At 35.3% G+C, this 16314-nt stretch overlaps 1 protein-coding gene and 1 long non-coding RNA gene across 3 annotated transcripts; both read right to left on the bottom strand.

Annotated features, from left to right (window-relative positions):
* Positions 1–1003: 1003 nt before the first annotated feature.
* On the bottom strand, positions 1004–1750 carry LOC111787557. Its single transcript, XR_002814003.1, has 2 exons — positions 1315–1750; positions 1004–1239 (listed from the first exon to the last, which is right to left on the bottom strand). It is a non-coding gene; the product is annotated as an uncharacterized LOC111787557 (long non-coding RNA).
* A 5648-nt stretch (positions 1751–7398) lies between these two features.
* Positions 7399–12487, bottom strand: LOC111787556 (sm-like protein LSM4). Of its 2 annotated transcripts, XM_023667561.1 has the most exons (8): positions 12333–12487; positions 12150–12192; positions 11902–11943; positions 11473–11571; positions 11286–11363; positions 8224–8263; positions 7918–8082; positions 7399–7672 (listed from the first exon to the last, which is right to left on the bottom strand). In XM_023667561.1, the coding sequence occupies exons 2-8, from the start codon at positions 12150–12152 to the stop codon at positions 7650–7652; spliced, it is 450 nt and encodes a 149-aa protein (XP_023523329.1). In that variant the 5' UTR covers positions 12153–12192; positions 12333–12487; the 3' UTR covers positions 7399–7649. The 2 variants fall into 2 exon arrangements, with proteins under 2 accessions (XP_023523329.1, XP_023523330.1); XM_023667562.1 differs by lacking the exon at positions 11286–11363.
* Positions 12488–16314: the final 3827 nt, after the last annotated feature.

Genomic DNA, 16314 nt, shown 5'->3' with positions numbered 1-16314 from the left:
ATGCTATTATTGTGTTGGATGAGTTTATGCACATTTAAATGATTTTCTTGTCCACGATATTCATGATATGCATGTAGTAACAACCTTAATTTAGTATAAAAAGTAAGGTCATTACATCATATATTTATTAATTTTATGTCAAATCATTTAAACTATCATGACAAGGCGTATGCCAAGTTTCATTTAATTCAGAATTTATTGAGCTATTAAACATGTTAAAATGTCCACCATGGGTATTTTCGTTGTTTTCAACCTTAATGACAATTAATGTCTTAAACAAAACATAATGATTACTATAACATCTCACTTAATTTTTAACTTTGTCGAATTATTTCATGGGTCAATTTAAATAAAAGCTCGATTCGATTATACCAAGTGAAAGTTGTGTGTTAAGCCATTTCTTACTTACCCAAAAACACTTATATAAATTGTTGAATGTCGAGTTTATTAGCCTTCGATTCTTTTGATTTGTAAGGCTTAATCGGTTTTTGCATTCTAGATACTTTTAGGATCAAGAATCAGCCTAATTGATGCTATGTAGGCTTCTAATTTCTTCCAAAATTGTGTGTATGAAGCTAGAAAAGAACTGCCTATAATGCTTCATTTTTAAAATTGAAGACATGAAAATGTAGCCCTCATTGAGCTCTTTAAAACCCTACCATCAACGACCTTAGACTCTACAAAATTCTTACAAGTTCCATTATGGAAGTTCATAAAAATTGACCTTTTTTGCTACTAAGACTATTTCAAGCCAATCAAGAGTGCTGGATCATTCATGGCAGCTCCTCATAGCAGCAAGCAAGATTCAGAGTAACGTGGGAAGCCCAAAAACCACTATTCAACAACCATATGTGCATAAAATCAAGCTTTGTAAGGTTATTTTTGCAATTTTTAACTCTTTGGGCTATTCTCAAAGTTCTAACATTCAGGGCTATTTTTCAAATTTTCAATTATCAGGTATATTTTTCAAATTCCTTCGAAAAGATCATGAAAGAAATTAATATAAAGTAACCTCATGGTTCTTTGATTGTATGTCTATGATAATGCATTTCCATTAAGTTAAAAAGCAATTAATGTAACAGACACATTGGTAACCCACTTTGAAGTTCCTTAAACAAACTCCATTTCCATTTTTATGCTCAAGACATTGTTTCTTGCAAGACCACAAGTCGCATGCCTTTGGATCAATCACTGTCATGCATCTTCCTCCTCCATCTCCCCTCATTTCCACCACCTTCCCTGTTCATATTTAGTTATATACGTACATAAAAGTGAGCATAATTCAATTATAATTGACGTACGTAGTTTAAATACCTGAGAAAAGGAGAAAAGGAAGCGTTAATACGAAAAAGAGAGGCAGGCAAGGCTTCATCTCTCAAAGAATTGAACAATGGAGCAACAATGTAAGAGAAGGCATTTAAAGGGCTACCAAAACACCATTTCCCTTAGTTCCATCAAAAGATTTGCATCTTTACCCACTTTCTTCTTTCCTTTGTCTTTGTACACTAAAATAAGTATAAAATAAGTTTTTTTTTTTTTTATTCAATTTATACACTAAAATTGAATAAATAAAATAGAGATATGTTTGGGAGTATTTGTGGCCTAAAAATATTCATAAAAGTAAAGAAAAAAAAAAATAGAAGAAGTAAGAAAGAAGAGTAGTTGTTTGTGGTTTGTGGGTGGACATGGAAGTTTGGCACATTGGGTAATGTCTAAAAGAGAGACAAATTTGAGGTGGAAATCTAGAAGACATGCACTTCTTTTCTATGGTGCCTTCAATACCAATACTCCATTGGTTTTTATGTTGAAATTTAGTGTGCTGTTTGGGTGTGTTGTGGGGAAGGCATTCACTATTTTGGTCGTTGTCACACCACTATCTATACACCATTATGCACTAATACTACTTCCAATTATTCTCATCCTTCAAATACTACGCATGTAGGCGTGGGTAGACATCCTATAAACATGGTGGAGGGTGTTACGATTGTACTTTTTCAATCGTGCGATATCGTGATCTTGACACGCTCACAACAAGCCTTAAAGGAGAACTCAAGCCCTATTCACATTTTTTGCCCAGCTATGTGGCTTCGTCAGATCTGAGGTGAGGTTCGCCTTCGCAAACCGAACATCACTTGTGCGGAATCTAAGCTTGTCTGGCCACACACGCCGCCTACATGTGCATGTTCAATTGTCAACGATACAACAACATCGAATTTCATCATCATCTCATTTTCCAACAACACGACTCATACATCATGATGTCATCACATGTCTTGAGAGAGATAGGTCATCTTGGCTTGCTCAGCCACATCTATTAGAAACTGACCCATGTGGTGATTATCTCATGGAGACATCTTGAACATCCATCCATTCGGGTTCTCACGAGCATTAAACTCTCTCATGTCCATGCTAAACCATTTACAATATACATTCCAGATAGCAAGAATAATTCAACCTTTGACACATGGGTTGGGGCGCAATATTGGCACACTCATGCTGTAAAGTACTATCTTTAAAAGACTCTTTTCAAAGGAAGACGCTTGAGATGCTCGTCCTGCGACGCTCGTCTACGCTGTGACACACATACGTGTCACAAGATAGCTTGCTTAGGCCACAAGGCCCGGGTTGTGGACAGCTGACACCATGCCTCCCCCTATAGTACATTTCTTAGGCATTTCCAATCCTTCTCGAGTAGACGTCATTTTGGCGAATGAACATACAACCTCATGCATAGTTCATTGAGTATCCGATTGACATCAAATTTGGTGTGCTTTCATGTTTCATATATACAGACTTAATGTCGAAACTCATATCAAAACTCCGACTTCTAAGGTTATGGCTTGGGGCCCTACCTGGCTCTCTTCAAGCTTATCTTCGACACTTTTGTCACCTTGTTCTCTCAAACCTTGCATATGCCTCGACTTAGGAATGCACACTCTTGGTGTGTTGAATGATGCACATCCTCCTCGGTCGCATCATGACACTTCTCAATCTTGGTCCTCATGTGGCCGGATGGGTGCCACTTGAGGGTCGCCCCTTGTTTGTTTTGTGTGTGGGGGCCACAACCTACTTTCTCTCAGTGAGGTTGTGACACAGGACATCCCATTTAGAATTAAAAATTTAGGTGAGGAAACCATGAAACATGTCATCTTGCTAAAGCTGGCACAAGACATCCCATCTAGATGAGGAAAATATGATCCCAGTAAAGCTGTTGCAGAGCATCCCATCTAGATGAGGAAAAACATGGATATCATGATACATTGCATGGTGGGAGATTAAGGGTCACATCGAGAATGATTAAAGTATTACATTGCATTCTTTGGGGTCATGATAACTTTAAAGCATGGGGTGTATAATGTTCATGTCTTGCTCATGTTCTTAGGGTAGTAATCCTCGCATATCATCATGGGCTAACCCTCAAGTAATACATACTTGTAACACCCTCCAACTTCATGGCATGCTTAGAATTCAAGGCCCTAAAGTAAGCATACATGTTATATTTGTGTTAACCTATCATCCTCATTAGCTTAAACTAGTTATAGCATCCTACTTGTCATAACATAACAAATTCTTATTATTGTAACATCAGTGCATGAGTCTTGATAAACTCTCGTACTTCACATTTGGAGGGTATTTAGACCTAGAAATAGCTTACTATTATTATTCTATGGGACATTCGTTCATTTTACCCTCAATTCTTGATTTATCTCCTAAACGTGAAACCTTGTCTAACCTCTTATATCTTTTAAAGTAGACCATATATAAAAATTTAAGTTATTTGGAGTTCATTTAATACATGACCTTAGGCATGTAGAGGTATTTGGGTCATTTTGCAGTTATCTTTGGTTTAGCACCTAAACAAACTCCAATGACCATCAAACTTTATACATATCCTTATCATGTCATCTTAAGCCCCCTAGTAAAAATTAATAAATAGCGGAGTTCATTTAGTAGGTCATTTTAACGTTACTTAAATCTTGAGCAAAACACTCAGTTTAGGTCTTTAACTTGTTGTTCTTGGCTTAATTCTGACATAAGCCTTTACTTGAACTAAGGTTCATATTATAATCCAAATGATTCCTATAACTCTAACTTAAGAAAAGTTCTAAATAGATATTTATCTTATTGTTGACATTTGAGTCCTCAATTCTCAAGCTTCCAGTACCAAATGGCTCCAAATTTTCCTTTGAGTATATTCTTAAGGAACCAAAAAGAATTTTATCGGGTTGACCTGAGCCATCTCATTATTACCTTTTATTTTAGCTGGGTCTATTATTATCCCCTTACTCGATACCACGCGTCTAGGAAAGCCACTTCATAAAGCTGCAAATCACACTCTGAGAATTTGACGTACAACTAGTGTACTCTCAGCACTGATAATATTTTTCTTAGGTGATGCTTGTGATTCACCTCTGTCTTAGAGAACACTAGAATAGTCAATTAAGACAACGAGGAAAATATGGAGAAAGTCCTCAAACACTCAATTCATCAACTCTATAAATACTAGCGGCATTGGTTAGACCAAATGACATAACAATAAACTCGTCATGCCTACAACGGCTCTTGAAGGTCGTCTTCGATATGTCCTTCATTCTAATCCCAATTGTTGAAACATATCAATCGTAGTCATAATTAGGTAGTAGAAGTCCTAAATCAAACCTATAAACTATACTATTCAAACTTCCTTTCAAGCAAATTCTCAATCTTTCTTTTTTTTCAATTTAGTGAAAGATGAGACATCTAGATCAATTCCAACCGGTATGAACGAAGTAAGGAGGGAGGACGTAAGGTTTGAAATTCTTTTAGTATTTGGAGTCATTTTGGAGCTCAAGGAAGGTAGAAACAAGTCATTTCTTACCCTAGTTCCTCCAACTGTTGAAGTCCAAGCAAAACACATTTAATCATAGAGATCTTATAATTAGGCCACTGGAAAGGAAGATGCACCTTGTTGTTATAAGTAGTAACTTTCATTTCTTTTCAGTCTTTCTTAATCATCCTATCCTCAGGATTGCTTTCATTCGGATGTGGTCTTAGTTCATTCATGTACCACTCCTTTACTCGGGTGTCATAAAGTCCTAATCAAACGAGTGGGAGGGTAGGGCCTCATTGTCCAATTTTGAAATCATCATTTAAAGGAACTACTCATCTACTTGCATCTATTTGGAAATGAATGAATTCTATCTCATAAATTTAAGTCTCCCATTTCCTAATGGGTCAGGTCCCCAAAATTGTAGACTTATTGAATTGACTACCAAAGTCACTTTTGCTCATACAAATCAAAAGACAATTTCTTGTAAGAGTTCTTAACTCACTAAGAATTAAGATTGAGTCATATATGATCATTTTGTAAATTATCAATCTTCTCAATTAACAGACTTATGAAAATATTAAATATTTTGTGGTCCAATCTTATACAATTTTATGGTATAGGATACTTCCACTCAAATATCTCCATACGAAGGACTTGAATCAAATCATTTGTTACAATTACAAAGTAAGTTGCACCATTGATATTACTAGGATAAGCTCATTAGCCTTATCCATATGCTATAGATCCTTTAGGTTATTTTGTGGATATGATTCTCACGTAGGTAAACCACAAACTATTCAATATTACATTAATAATCACAGTTTTTTGATACAATAGATAACGTTAAAGTGTAAGTAAAATAATCAAAATTATTATTAAAATTAAATTATTAATTACGAAATTTTAGAGTATAAAATATCTAACCTGAACCACACATATACATAATGTAGTTAGCAAGCATACAATTGTACCCAAAGTGTAGTTAGCACGCATAAGGATCACTCTCTCCATACTGTACCCAACAGACCAATAAGTTGGAACTAGAAAGAGGTCACGCCTCACAGATCATGATACGTGATTACAACACATACAATTGTAAAGAGCTAACCAATTCACTCAAAGATCCCCTACTAAACCGTGAGGAGCATAATCGAGTGATGAGATGTCAACCGAGCTGAGAGCCTTGATTGGGCCAAACTTGAGAGCCTACCGAAGCTAGACTAAGTGAAACAATCAGCCCATATAGGATCTAAACATGAGATAATTTTGAGTTAGAGGGGTTAGGATCCAATAAAGGCCGGCTATCCTCCATTAGCCTCCAGAGCTACAAGTTAGGATTGATTTATAAGAGACCTATGGATAGATTATTTACGAGTATTTTATATCTATTCATCTACTTCTCTTTTTTAGGTAACAACTGAACCTTGACGAGAGCATTCTAGAACAACATGACTACCGTGACTATAGAGGATTGATACATATCTTCATTTCTCTTTATTTTTTCAGATATATGTCTTATATTTCATGTCACTACCTAACGATTTCATGGATCATGTGTTCCAAAAAGTAGTGTTACACTAATTCTATCTATGCTCTCACTCATATAATACAGTAGAACAGGGAAGATGGAGAGTCATACCCATTTAATATCCAGGCAAGAGTAGGAACATTAAAATGAAAGACTGAAGACTTGTACCTGACAAAACGACATATTAAAAAAATATTTTTATATGATTTATTTGATAGGTTGTGTACAAAAAGAGTTTGACAACTACATAACAATTCATTTTTGTGTTTGGCGGTAACTCTAATTCTCTCACTTAAACCCACCAATCCTTTTTTAATTTCTAAAAGTTCTTTTGCAGGTCAATCTTTGATCATTGCGGAAGCATAGTTGTGTAGGACTAACAACTAGAGATGTCCATTTACCCTGTTAGATCAAGATCCTTCGGAGACCGCCTCAAATGTGGCGGAGAAACCCCAATTAAACCGAGAATCCTGTGAAATTAGGAGTGAAAACAATGTTGATATTATGCTACAGTGAACATCTCAATTGAGTACTCCAGCATTGGCTTTTTCACTTGTTCAGTCATTTGCTTAAAGTTCTTAATATAACATTTTACAGCTTTGCTTTTATAATTTTGCATGAAATTATAATAATGAAAAGGTTATTTTTATATCATCTCAATCACAGTTATGTTATGAACATTTTAAAATAATTACAAATAGATAATATGTATATTTACGTTTTTAATAAAAATACATTATAATCCTACTCTAATTTTCCCCAAATAAAATTTTATTATATATTAAAAAAAGAAAATAACTTCTAGTTGTGTCATATTTATATTTATTTTATATTTAAAAATTAAATTAAGGTGTGTTAAGACCTCGATAGTAATACCTTTCAAATGTTTAACTCCTTGTGGGCACCCATTCATCAGGTAACTACCAACTTCCGTTTTTGTAATTAGTAGTTGATAGTGGCCATTTTGTATATTTTTTAAACTGTCTCAGTTGCTTTCAAATGTTGAGTGAAGCTAAATTTATGACATATAATAGCCTCCAACCCCCTAAGAAACATCTGGAAACATGAGATCATCTGCTACATAACAATTCCATGAACCAATTTGCATTCAATTACACCAATAAAACCATAGTCATCTCGTGTACAACTTTGGTAGAGGGCGGACTAAGCTCGCATAAATATTCACTTCAGAATCCAAACCAGGAGAAAATGCATAAAAAATGAAAAACACACGGCCACTGACCAGAAAATGGGGCAGGGCTTGCATATGTAGTTAGTCCATCTCATCTGTTACCCATATGGGCACTCAGATCACCCTCGGCCTCTGCCTCCAACTATATCCAGAAAAACACAAGAGCATGGCATTACTGTTTGTATCTACTCACTTTGAAATCGTAGATGAATTTTTAAAAACTAAAAAACGCTAGTGGTTTTTAAAACTCCAACATGGTTAAGGTATGTGTAGTTTTTACAAGGCAGACGGTAAAAACAGAATTCTTATGCAATGCAAGCTAAAACAACAAATTTCTAAAACAACAAATTTATGTTCCATAAATAATAATGATTCAGTTGAATTTACCTCTGTTGGCACCCGGTTTTCCACCAGGGCCACCCTTTCCACGTCCTCCAGAAGCAGCTTTAGCACCATCATCAAAGCCTCGCCCCATTCCTTTTGCTGGTCTTCCACCAGGACCATCCTCACGCCCTCTTCCTCTTCCACGTCCCACACCCGGAGGTTTCCTATCTGAAAATTCAGTGACCAACCATCAGTTTCCTTAATACAAAAGGCCAGATGAATAATCAATGAAATTGATTTTACAGTTCCCTATAAGCAAAATATATTTCACTCCAATTGATTATATCATAAAATGCTTTGACACCATACCTGCACGAGTTTTGGTTTCTTCCTGTACTTTATCAATAACCTGGGAAACAATACAAAATTAGTGAATGAGAACGTTTTACGTCTGCACGCTTGTGCATGTGTGTATGGATGAGGAAGATATTTGAGCTATAGCAAATATTGCAACAGTTTGCACAAAAACTTTGCTATGGTTATGACAAGTAAAATGATGGGAATGATAATTTCTATAATCAGAAAAAGAACAGTTTTAACAAGTAACTGAATTGGTGGATGACGAAGGGTAAAATCAAATAAAAAAGTTAAAAATTATCACAAATTGGCGTACACCCCCTTCCATTTTGAAAATAGGTGGATGCATCATCATTGTATACTTTTCTACCTTCATTGGAATATTGGTGAATTAACACCCCTCTTTGAGGATGGCTGGTCCCTGGTTTTATGAAAAAACTTGAAGGTCTAAAGGTTATTCTAAAGGATAAGAATCATGACACTTACGGCTGTTTAACAGCCGAAAAAAACCAAGTTGTATCTGAGATTTCCATTATTGACAGTATGGAGGAGTCAGGTGACATGCTCCCTAACTACAAAATCCAAAGGATTTCTATGAAAGGACAGTTGCACTATTTCACCGCCAAAAAGGAGACTTTGAAAGATGGTGATATTAACTCTCTTTCATTCACCGTATCATGGATTCAAAAAGAAGAAAAAGTACTATAACAGAATATCTTTCTGAACAGAACCGAAGCTGCCTAACAGATGGTGAAATTGAACAAATAATTATTTCATTGAAAAAACATTTGGAAGCTGCACAGGCAATCGTTCGCTCCCTCAACTTACTCAATGGGGACCCTATTTTAGCTACACATGCATCCCAATTGGAAGCAGACTTTACTGAGGAAGAAATAAAACATGCTGTTTTTTATTTGGGCACGAACAAATCTCCTGGTCCCAATGGTTTTACTGCTGAATTATTTTTTTAAAAAATTGAACATCCTTAAAGGTGACGTCATGAGGTGTGTTCCAAGACATTTTAAGGATGGATTAACAATGCCTCCTTAAATGAGATCGTCATTTGTCTCATCCCTAAGAGAGTGGACTCACCTACAGTCAATGACAAAAGACCAACCTGCCTTACTTTAGCCTTTACAAGGTATTCTCATTTCTAAAGTTTCCTCTGAAAGACTTGGGAAGAACCCGCAATTAAAAACTATCAATCAGCTTTTACTTTAGTTCGCCAAAATCTTGATGCATCATACATTGCTAATGAGCTAGTGGATGAATGAAAAGAAATAAAAAATAAATGTTATCACATCAAGCTCTATATATATATATATATTTTTTAACAACAAACAAAATTGTTCATTGAAAAAATTAAGAGAGACTAAGGTTCAAATGATACAAGCTCTATAAAGGAGTGAAAAGAGAAAAATAAATAAATAAATAAAACAAGAAATAAAAGAAACCAAGAAACAAAAATAAATAAATAAAAACAAGAAATAAAAGAAACCAAGAAACAATTATATGCGAACAAAGTATTACAATATCAACAGATATCTTGTAATGAGAAGAGCTTCGGATAAAGTGTATCTGACTCATAAAGAGCAAATGTATCAAAGGGAGGAAGATTAACTCTCGTCCAAGCCATTCTATCCAACCTTCCTATTTACTACCACACCCTTCGAAAATTTCCCACAAAGGTTGCTAAATTGATCGAACTATTCAGGAATTTCTTTTGGGAAAGGCTCCACTGGTGAACCACAAACAATTAAATGGTAAACAGTTCTTCTCCTCATTGAAAAAGCGGTTTGGGCCTCCATTATATCAAAGATAAAGCCGTGCTCTCTAGCCAAGTGGCTTTGGCACTACAAAAAGGAGAAACATTAATTCATGGCTATATTTGGTCCACAGTGGGAAATGGGTTATCCATTGATTTTTGGAATGATTCCTGGTTGTGTAATAGACCTTAGATCTTTATTTTCCCAAGCTCTTTCGGGTTACTAATAAGAAGACAGTTTCAGTCAAAGATATGTGACATGAATATATAGCTCTTTGGGGCTAGGATTTCAGAAGATTATTGAAGGATGATTCAATCACATAATGGGCGAACCTAAGCCTCCTCTTCTCCAACTTTAGTTTGAGTTTTGATGGTGATGATTGAGTTCGACTACACAAGGCTAATGGTGATTTTTCTGTCAAATCCTTGCTTAAAATTAAAACCCTTGACCTCTCAGCTGTTAGTTCCTCCCATCTTTTTACAAAGTGATTCGGCATGATGAATACCCAAAGAAGGTAAAATTCTTCACTTGGGAGCTATCACACAAGGGTATAAACACTCATGATAGCCTTTAGAGGCATCTTCCATACACGGCCATCTCTCCTAGTCGCAGTGCATCCTTAGCAAGAGCAGTATGGAGAATCAATCTCACTTATTTAATCACTACTCTTTGCTCAAAGCTTCAGGATTGACATTCAACTTATATTTGGCTGGTTGGTGGTGCTCTCCAATGGCCCTTACTCTCTCCTCAACATCCTCTTTTTGGGCCATCCCTTCAAGGATAAGGAGTTTCTTTGGAAGACTTTTGTTTGTGCTTTTTAGTGGTTGGTTAGAAACAATAGGACCTTCAGTACAAAGGAAAACGATTACTTGGCTTCCTTTGATAGTGTTGTTTACCTTACTATTACTTGGTGTAAGTTGAACTCTATGTTTTACTCTAGCTTTTCTTTACTTTTGACCTATTTGAGAAGTCTTGTGTAACTCTTTTGGTCTGGGGCTTTCTCTCCCTCACTGTTTGTAATCTCATACATCAATGAAATTATTTCTAGCCACCAAAAAATAACAATAATAATAATAAATAAATAAATAATTAAACACAAAGTTGTAAAAGTAAAAGAAGATAGGAAATGATATTAGAAACCAGAAATAAAAATGAGATGTGACTGGCAAGCATGTGACAGAAATGGGCAAAGAACTAAATCTTAAGGCATATGGGTTTTTTGTTCTAAAAGCATATATATAATTGGTCCTCTGAAAACTCAAAAGTCATAATTAGACGTTAAAAAATGGAAATAGCTTCCATGATTACCTCATCAGGAACTCGCAAATACTTGATTGTATTACCACGGATATAACATTCAGGCATTCGCCAAAACCGGTCACCATCCTAAATTTGATAATTATAAAACTTCGTCATTGCAAACAATCATCAAGAAAAAGAAATAAAAACAAACGTAAAAGAGCAAAATTCATCCCTAAAATAAAAGTGCATTTACTTTAGAAGTGCAGATGACTTCCCGGAGATGAATGTTCATCCACGTATCACAATTAACCAAATGGCCGTTGTACGTCTCACCATTTTTTAGTTCCACCAACTGTTCAACACAGAAATTACACATTCATAAAATACATTCACAAACAAATTCCTAAGATGAAAGTTATTGGCATAGCAGCCGCAATCGCACAGACAAAGCACAGCCTTACAAGTTACAACTAAAATGAATTCGCAAAGTGGCATTTTAGGCACGTGAAAATATTAATAATGATAATCATAATTGGAGCTCCGGGGAAAGAAGGGTTCAAAACACATGGTGCCACCTATCTCGATATAAAATTTGTAAAGTTCATTGACAATAAAATGTGAGTCTGTCTCTACCCGTATATACTAAAAGATTCAAATAAGAAAATTGAAATGAGGCCCTTACCATTGGATGCCCTTGAGCAGTCTTTAGGAGCGAAAGTGGAAGCTGAGAAGTGGAAAAAAAATCTTTCAGAGTTCATCCAAAAAGAGAAAAGAACGAACAAAACAAATAATGACGAAGCATTTGAAGGAATCAATTCAATTGATCCGAGGCATTGAGTGAATAAATACACGCTCATAAGTTACAACCATCAAAATTTAGAAACTGTGTTCAACACACAAGTGGACCAAAAAGAAAAACAAAACACATACCATCTTCAAGAATACGGAGCAGACTCGTAGAAGTAGAAACAACCTGTAGGGAAAGAAGAAGAAAAAAAACCCTAAAAGAATTTAAATCATCCGAATGATCCTACATTGGAATAAACAGAATCATATAATGGAACATTGACCGATAAACCAATGAAGTGAAAAGAGAAAAACAGAATCACAAACCTCCAGAGCCCCCGATCCGAAGAGAATCAACTTCTTGGAGTGCAGTAGAAAATTCTCGAATGGTTTCAAAAGTGCCCGCGATGGGTGTTTGGGCAGGATTCGAAGGAGGAACTTTGAAAATAGGTTTAAATCTAATGTCCCGGTACAATCAATAATGTTCTCGGCTTCTAACACGACCGAACCAATTTAAAACCGAAGAAAACCGATCTTCAAACAATTCCATCGGTTCGGTTCTTTCGATTTGGGCTTTTTATTGGGCCGACGGCGGCGGCGGCTTAGACAATAATGGCAGGAGTAATCAACATTTTTATTTTATTTCGATCGAGTTTTAAAAAATTATTATTTATTAACATTTCTACCTATCCATATTTTTATTAAATCTATTTCGAAAATGAATGGATTTAATAGGTAAAATTCAATTATTTAAATTAATCCCAGATGATGAATCATATTTTTAAGTGGGTAACTTATTTAATCAATTATTTTATTAACAAAAAGTTATAATTTTACTAATTTTTGTTTTTCATATGTTTTTCAAGTAAAATTAAAATTTATATTTAACTTGTTTAGCTATACAAACTTGGTGGTTAGTGGTTTATTATTTAATTGATTAAAATATAATTTTGTAGGTTATATAATATTATTCGCATTTTTTTCATTTTTTTTTTATTTTTGACAGCGTGAGCGCGTGCTAGCCCATAATCAACCCTAGTAGGTACATTAATAAGCCCATCTAGTAGGTCTATTTGCATGTATGGGGATCGTGCATAGAGAATACTATGCATTCAATTCTAACTAGAAAAAAAAAAAAAAAAAAAGTAAAGTATAATGAATAATCATAAAAAATTAGGTCCCACCAGCTATGACCGATGTTATTCATACATAACGTATCTCCTGAGACTAACAACCATTTCTATAGCCTCTTGATCTTACATGACAAATGTAACACATGTCTCGCATATACATATAAAATGTCATGACTAAACTTTCAAAGTTAGAACCATGGAACGTGACATGGACTGATAGACCGACAAAAATGAAAAGTACGATAAAATTTTATACCAATCTTTAAAAAAAACATATTTAAAAAATTAAAACAAAAAAACATTAGGAATCAAAGTATTGTTAAAAAGTTTATTACAAAACGAGGACCAAGAAACCAAATACAAAATAATGGACAACCCAAGTAAAGTAAATGTTGGAATTTATGCTAGAAACACACCTAATTAATTACTTAATTTTTATTATTTTATTTACCATTTAATATTATCATGGTATGAAAATTTTAGGTCATTAGTATAATCTTGAAAAGTGTGTGGTTGACCTAAAAAGGACAGTAATAACGACACCAATATAAAAATAATAAAATAAGTAATGGACCCAAAGCCTACCTGCAAGGAAAAACAGAGAGAATAAGCAAGAGGGAGAACGAGAGAAAGAGAGAGGAAGCTCGATAACTTCTCCAGCGAGACGAATCCCACATATCTGATGTCAAAATGTCCATCTCAGGCTGGAAAAGGGATCATTAACTACTACACGTACGTAAGGGGTAAGCTTTCATACCTTAGATGTGTTATTCGTCGTCGAAAAGGAGAATCGGTTTTTTTAAGTTTAGAACCTCACAGATCTGTGCATTTTAGGGTATTACAAACCATAATACAATGTGGGAGGTGAAGAGGAAGGATAAACAACGAAGAACTGAAGGAAAACGGCGAGAAACTAACGTCAAAGATGGTTTCAGGAAGAGAGAGAAAGTTGTCAGAGATCTTCGAGTGAACGAGGTAAGAAAGTGACTTAGCTCCAGAGTCGCATATGTTGAAACTCATTTCGAAACTAAAACTTCTAAGGTTATGGCCCGGGGCCCTACCTGGCCCTCTTTGCACTTGTCTTCGATACTTGTGTCGCCTTGTTCTCTCAACTCTTGCTATGCTTCAACTTTGCTTGAATGAACATTTTTGGTGTGTTGGTTGCCGTAATGCCCTCCTCGATCGCATAATGGTACTTCTCAATCTTGACTCTCATGTGGACGGATAGGCGCTACATGATCTCCCCTTATCTGTCTTGCGTGTGGGGTCACAACCTATCTCCCCTTATCTGTCTTGCATGTGGGGTCACAACCAACTTTCTCTCAATTTTTAAAATGAATACAGTAACATGCACACTACTTATGGGCTATTCCACTATCGGAACTTCTCTCGATCTTTGAGACTCGTAGCATGAACATGAAAAAACACAATTTGCCCAATAGTTGTAGGCTATCCTTTCAGGGACCTAACTTCACCGACTTTTTGGACTCGACCATGGATTCATCACACAAACCATGGAAAAATCTAACATCTACATGGTCTCGTCATGGCCACATCCCTTTACGGTGGCAATGTGGGCTTGTATACATTCCCTTGTCGTGACCACAACCCTTTTCGGAGGCAAGTTCTACAAGCTTGTAACTCAGCCCCGTGTTGACATTACACTTTAGCCAACTTCTCAATTGGCCACCTTCATATGGCAAACACTGTACTAACACTTCTTTGGTATTACTACAACTTCGATCACTATATCGCTCGTGTCCAGTCTGATGCTCTTTTCTTGAGTAAATGCTAGTCTCGACACTCTTATAAAGCCATCAACATTGACACTAGGAGATGACTCAAGGGACACAAGTGTACTCGCTTCTTGAAGCACTTCTTTGGAGTGAGCAACCAATTCTCTAAGGCTCTCCCCCACTTAACTCTTGTAGTGACATTGTCCACCCATATGGATTGCATTGTGCACATTTAGCACTTGACGGGCGCACGTCTGATCTGACCCTTGGCTTCTTTGCTTGCAACCATTGACATTATTCCTCTGATACGGATGACTCTTTCAAATGCACCAACCCGATATGCTTCTGATTCACTATTTGTCCATTTAAACGGTAACAGCCCAAATAAACAAATAAATAAATAAACAAATAAAAACTATTATAAAAAAAAAATTATTATGATGTAAAATAATAATAATAATAATAATAATAAATAAATAATAAATAAGTAAATAAAAACAATTATTCCCTCATTTATACGCGTCACTTTCCCCAATAATCTCTCCCCAACACACCTCACAATTCCTGCTGAAACATAAATGAAAAATGTCATATCTGATAAAACAGAAATGCCTCACATCAAATTTATAGGAGATGGGTTTACAGAAATGATCCAGATTTACATGGGAGAGAGATTTGAGATTTTTCTGTAAGTTATATCTCAATCTCCTTTTCTTTTCTCCAATTATTTAGTTTTATTTAGCAATTTACCTGTTAGAAAGATATGTCAGGATTAGTAGAAACAAAATACAATGATTAAATTGACCAAAAGTAATTGCTAACCTAATTGAAAAGGTAACAAACAAACCATAAAAAGAAAGGATTAAACAAATTTAATCGTATCAAAATTTCTTCTCTCCTACCAAAACAAACACAAAAAGGTTCATATTAAGTTTTGCTAGTAAGAGATATTTTACTAAAAATAGATATTGCATTCGAAGAGGTAAGTAGTTTTTCTTTTATTCACATAGGTTGACTTGGATTTCAATGAACTTTCATTAAGGATAATGACGAAACATCAGCCTAAGCTAACTAGGTAAATGACCTTACTATCGGCATGGTTATATTTGATGTTGACACGTGTCCTGTGGTTCTGCACATGTCATATATATTGCTATGTGTGAATTTTCTGTGGATCGATATGCTTCCTATATGTTATGTATATGTTATAATATGTGAATTGTATGATAATAATTATGGTACGATGTGTTCAAGGATATGTTTGAGATAGGATACAAGAAGGATGAACAAGACGAAATGTAAGATAGGAGTAAAATATGTTCATGAAACGTTAAGGTTAGGTTACATATCGGAGTGATATGAATAAGAGAGATTGATGGAAGAATATGGTTAGGTTATGGGTAGAGAGGGATAGGTTTGTGATAGATTGATAGAACGATA

Source organism: Cucurbita pepo, chromosome LG02, assembly GCF_002806865.2.
Source record: "Cucurbita pepo subsp. pepo cultivar mu-cu-16 chromosome LG02, ASM280686v2, whole genome shotgun sequence".
Taxonomy (NCBI): Eukaryota; Viridiplantae; Streptophyta; class Magnoliopsida; order Cucurbitales; family Cucurbitaceae; genus Cucurbita; species Cucurbita pepo.
Note: the sequence above shows the minus strand (reverse complement) of the source record. Positions and strands in the feature narration are given on the sequence as shown.

Bases quoted from the DNA above. Each gene is read 5' to 3' on its own strand.
- LOC111787556 (XM_023667561.1), bottom strand. The intron at 11,572-11,901 runs GTAAGGGCCTCA...TGTGTTGAACAG, and splicing joins CTGCTCAAGGGCATCCAATG to TTGGTGGAACTAAAAAATGG. The intron at 11,364-11,472 runs GTAAATGCACTT...TATCAAATTTAG, and splicing joins AAGTCATCTGCACTTCTAAA to GATGGTGACCGGTTTTGGCG.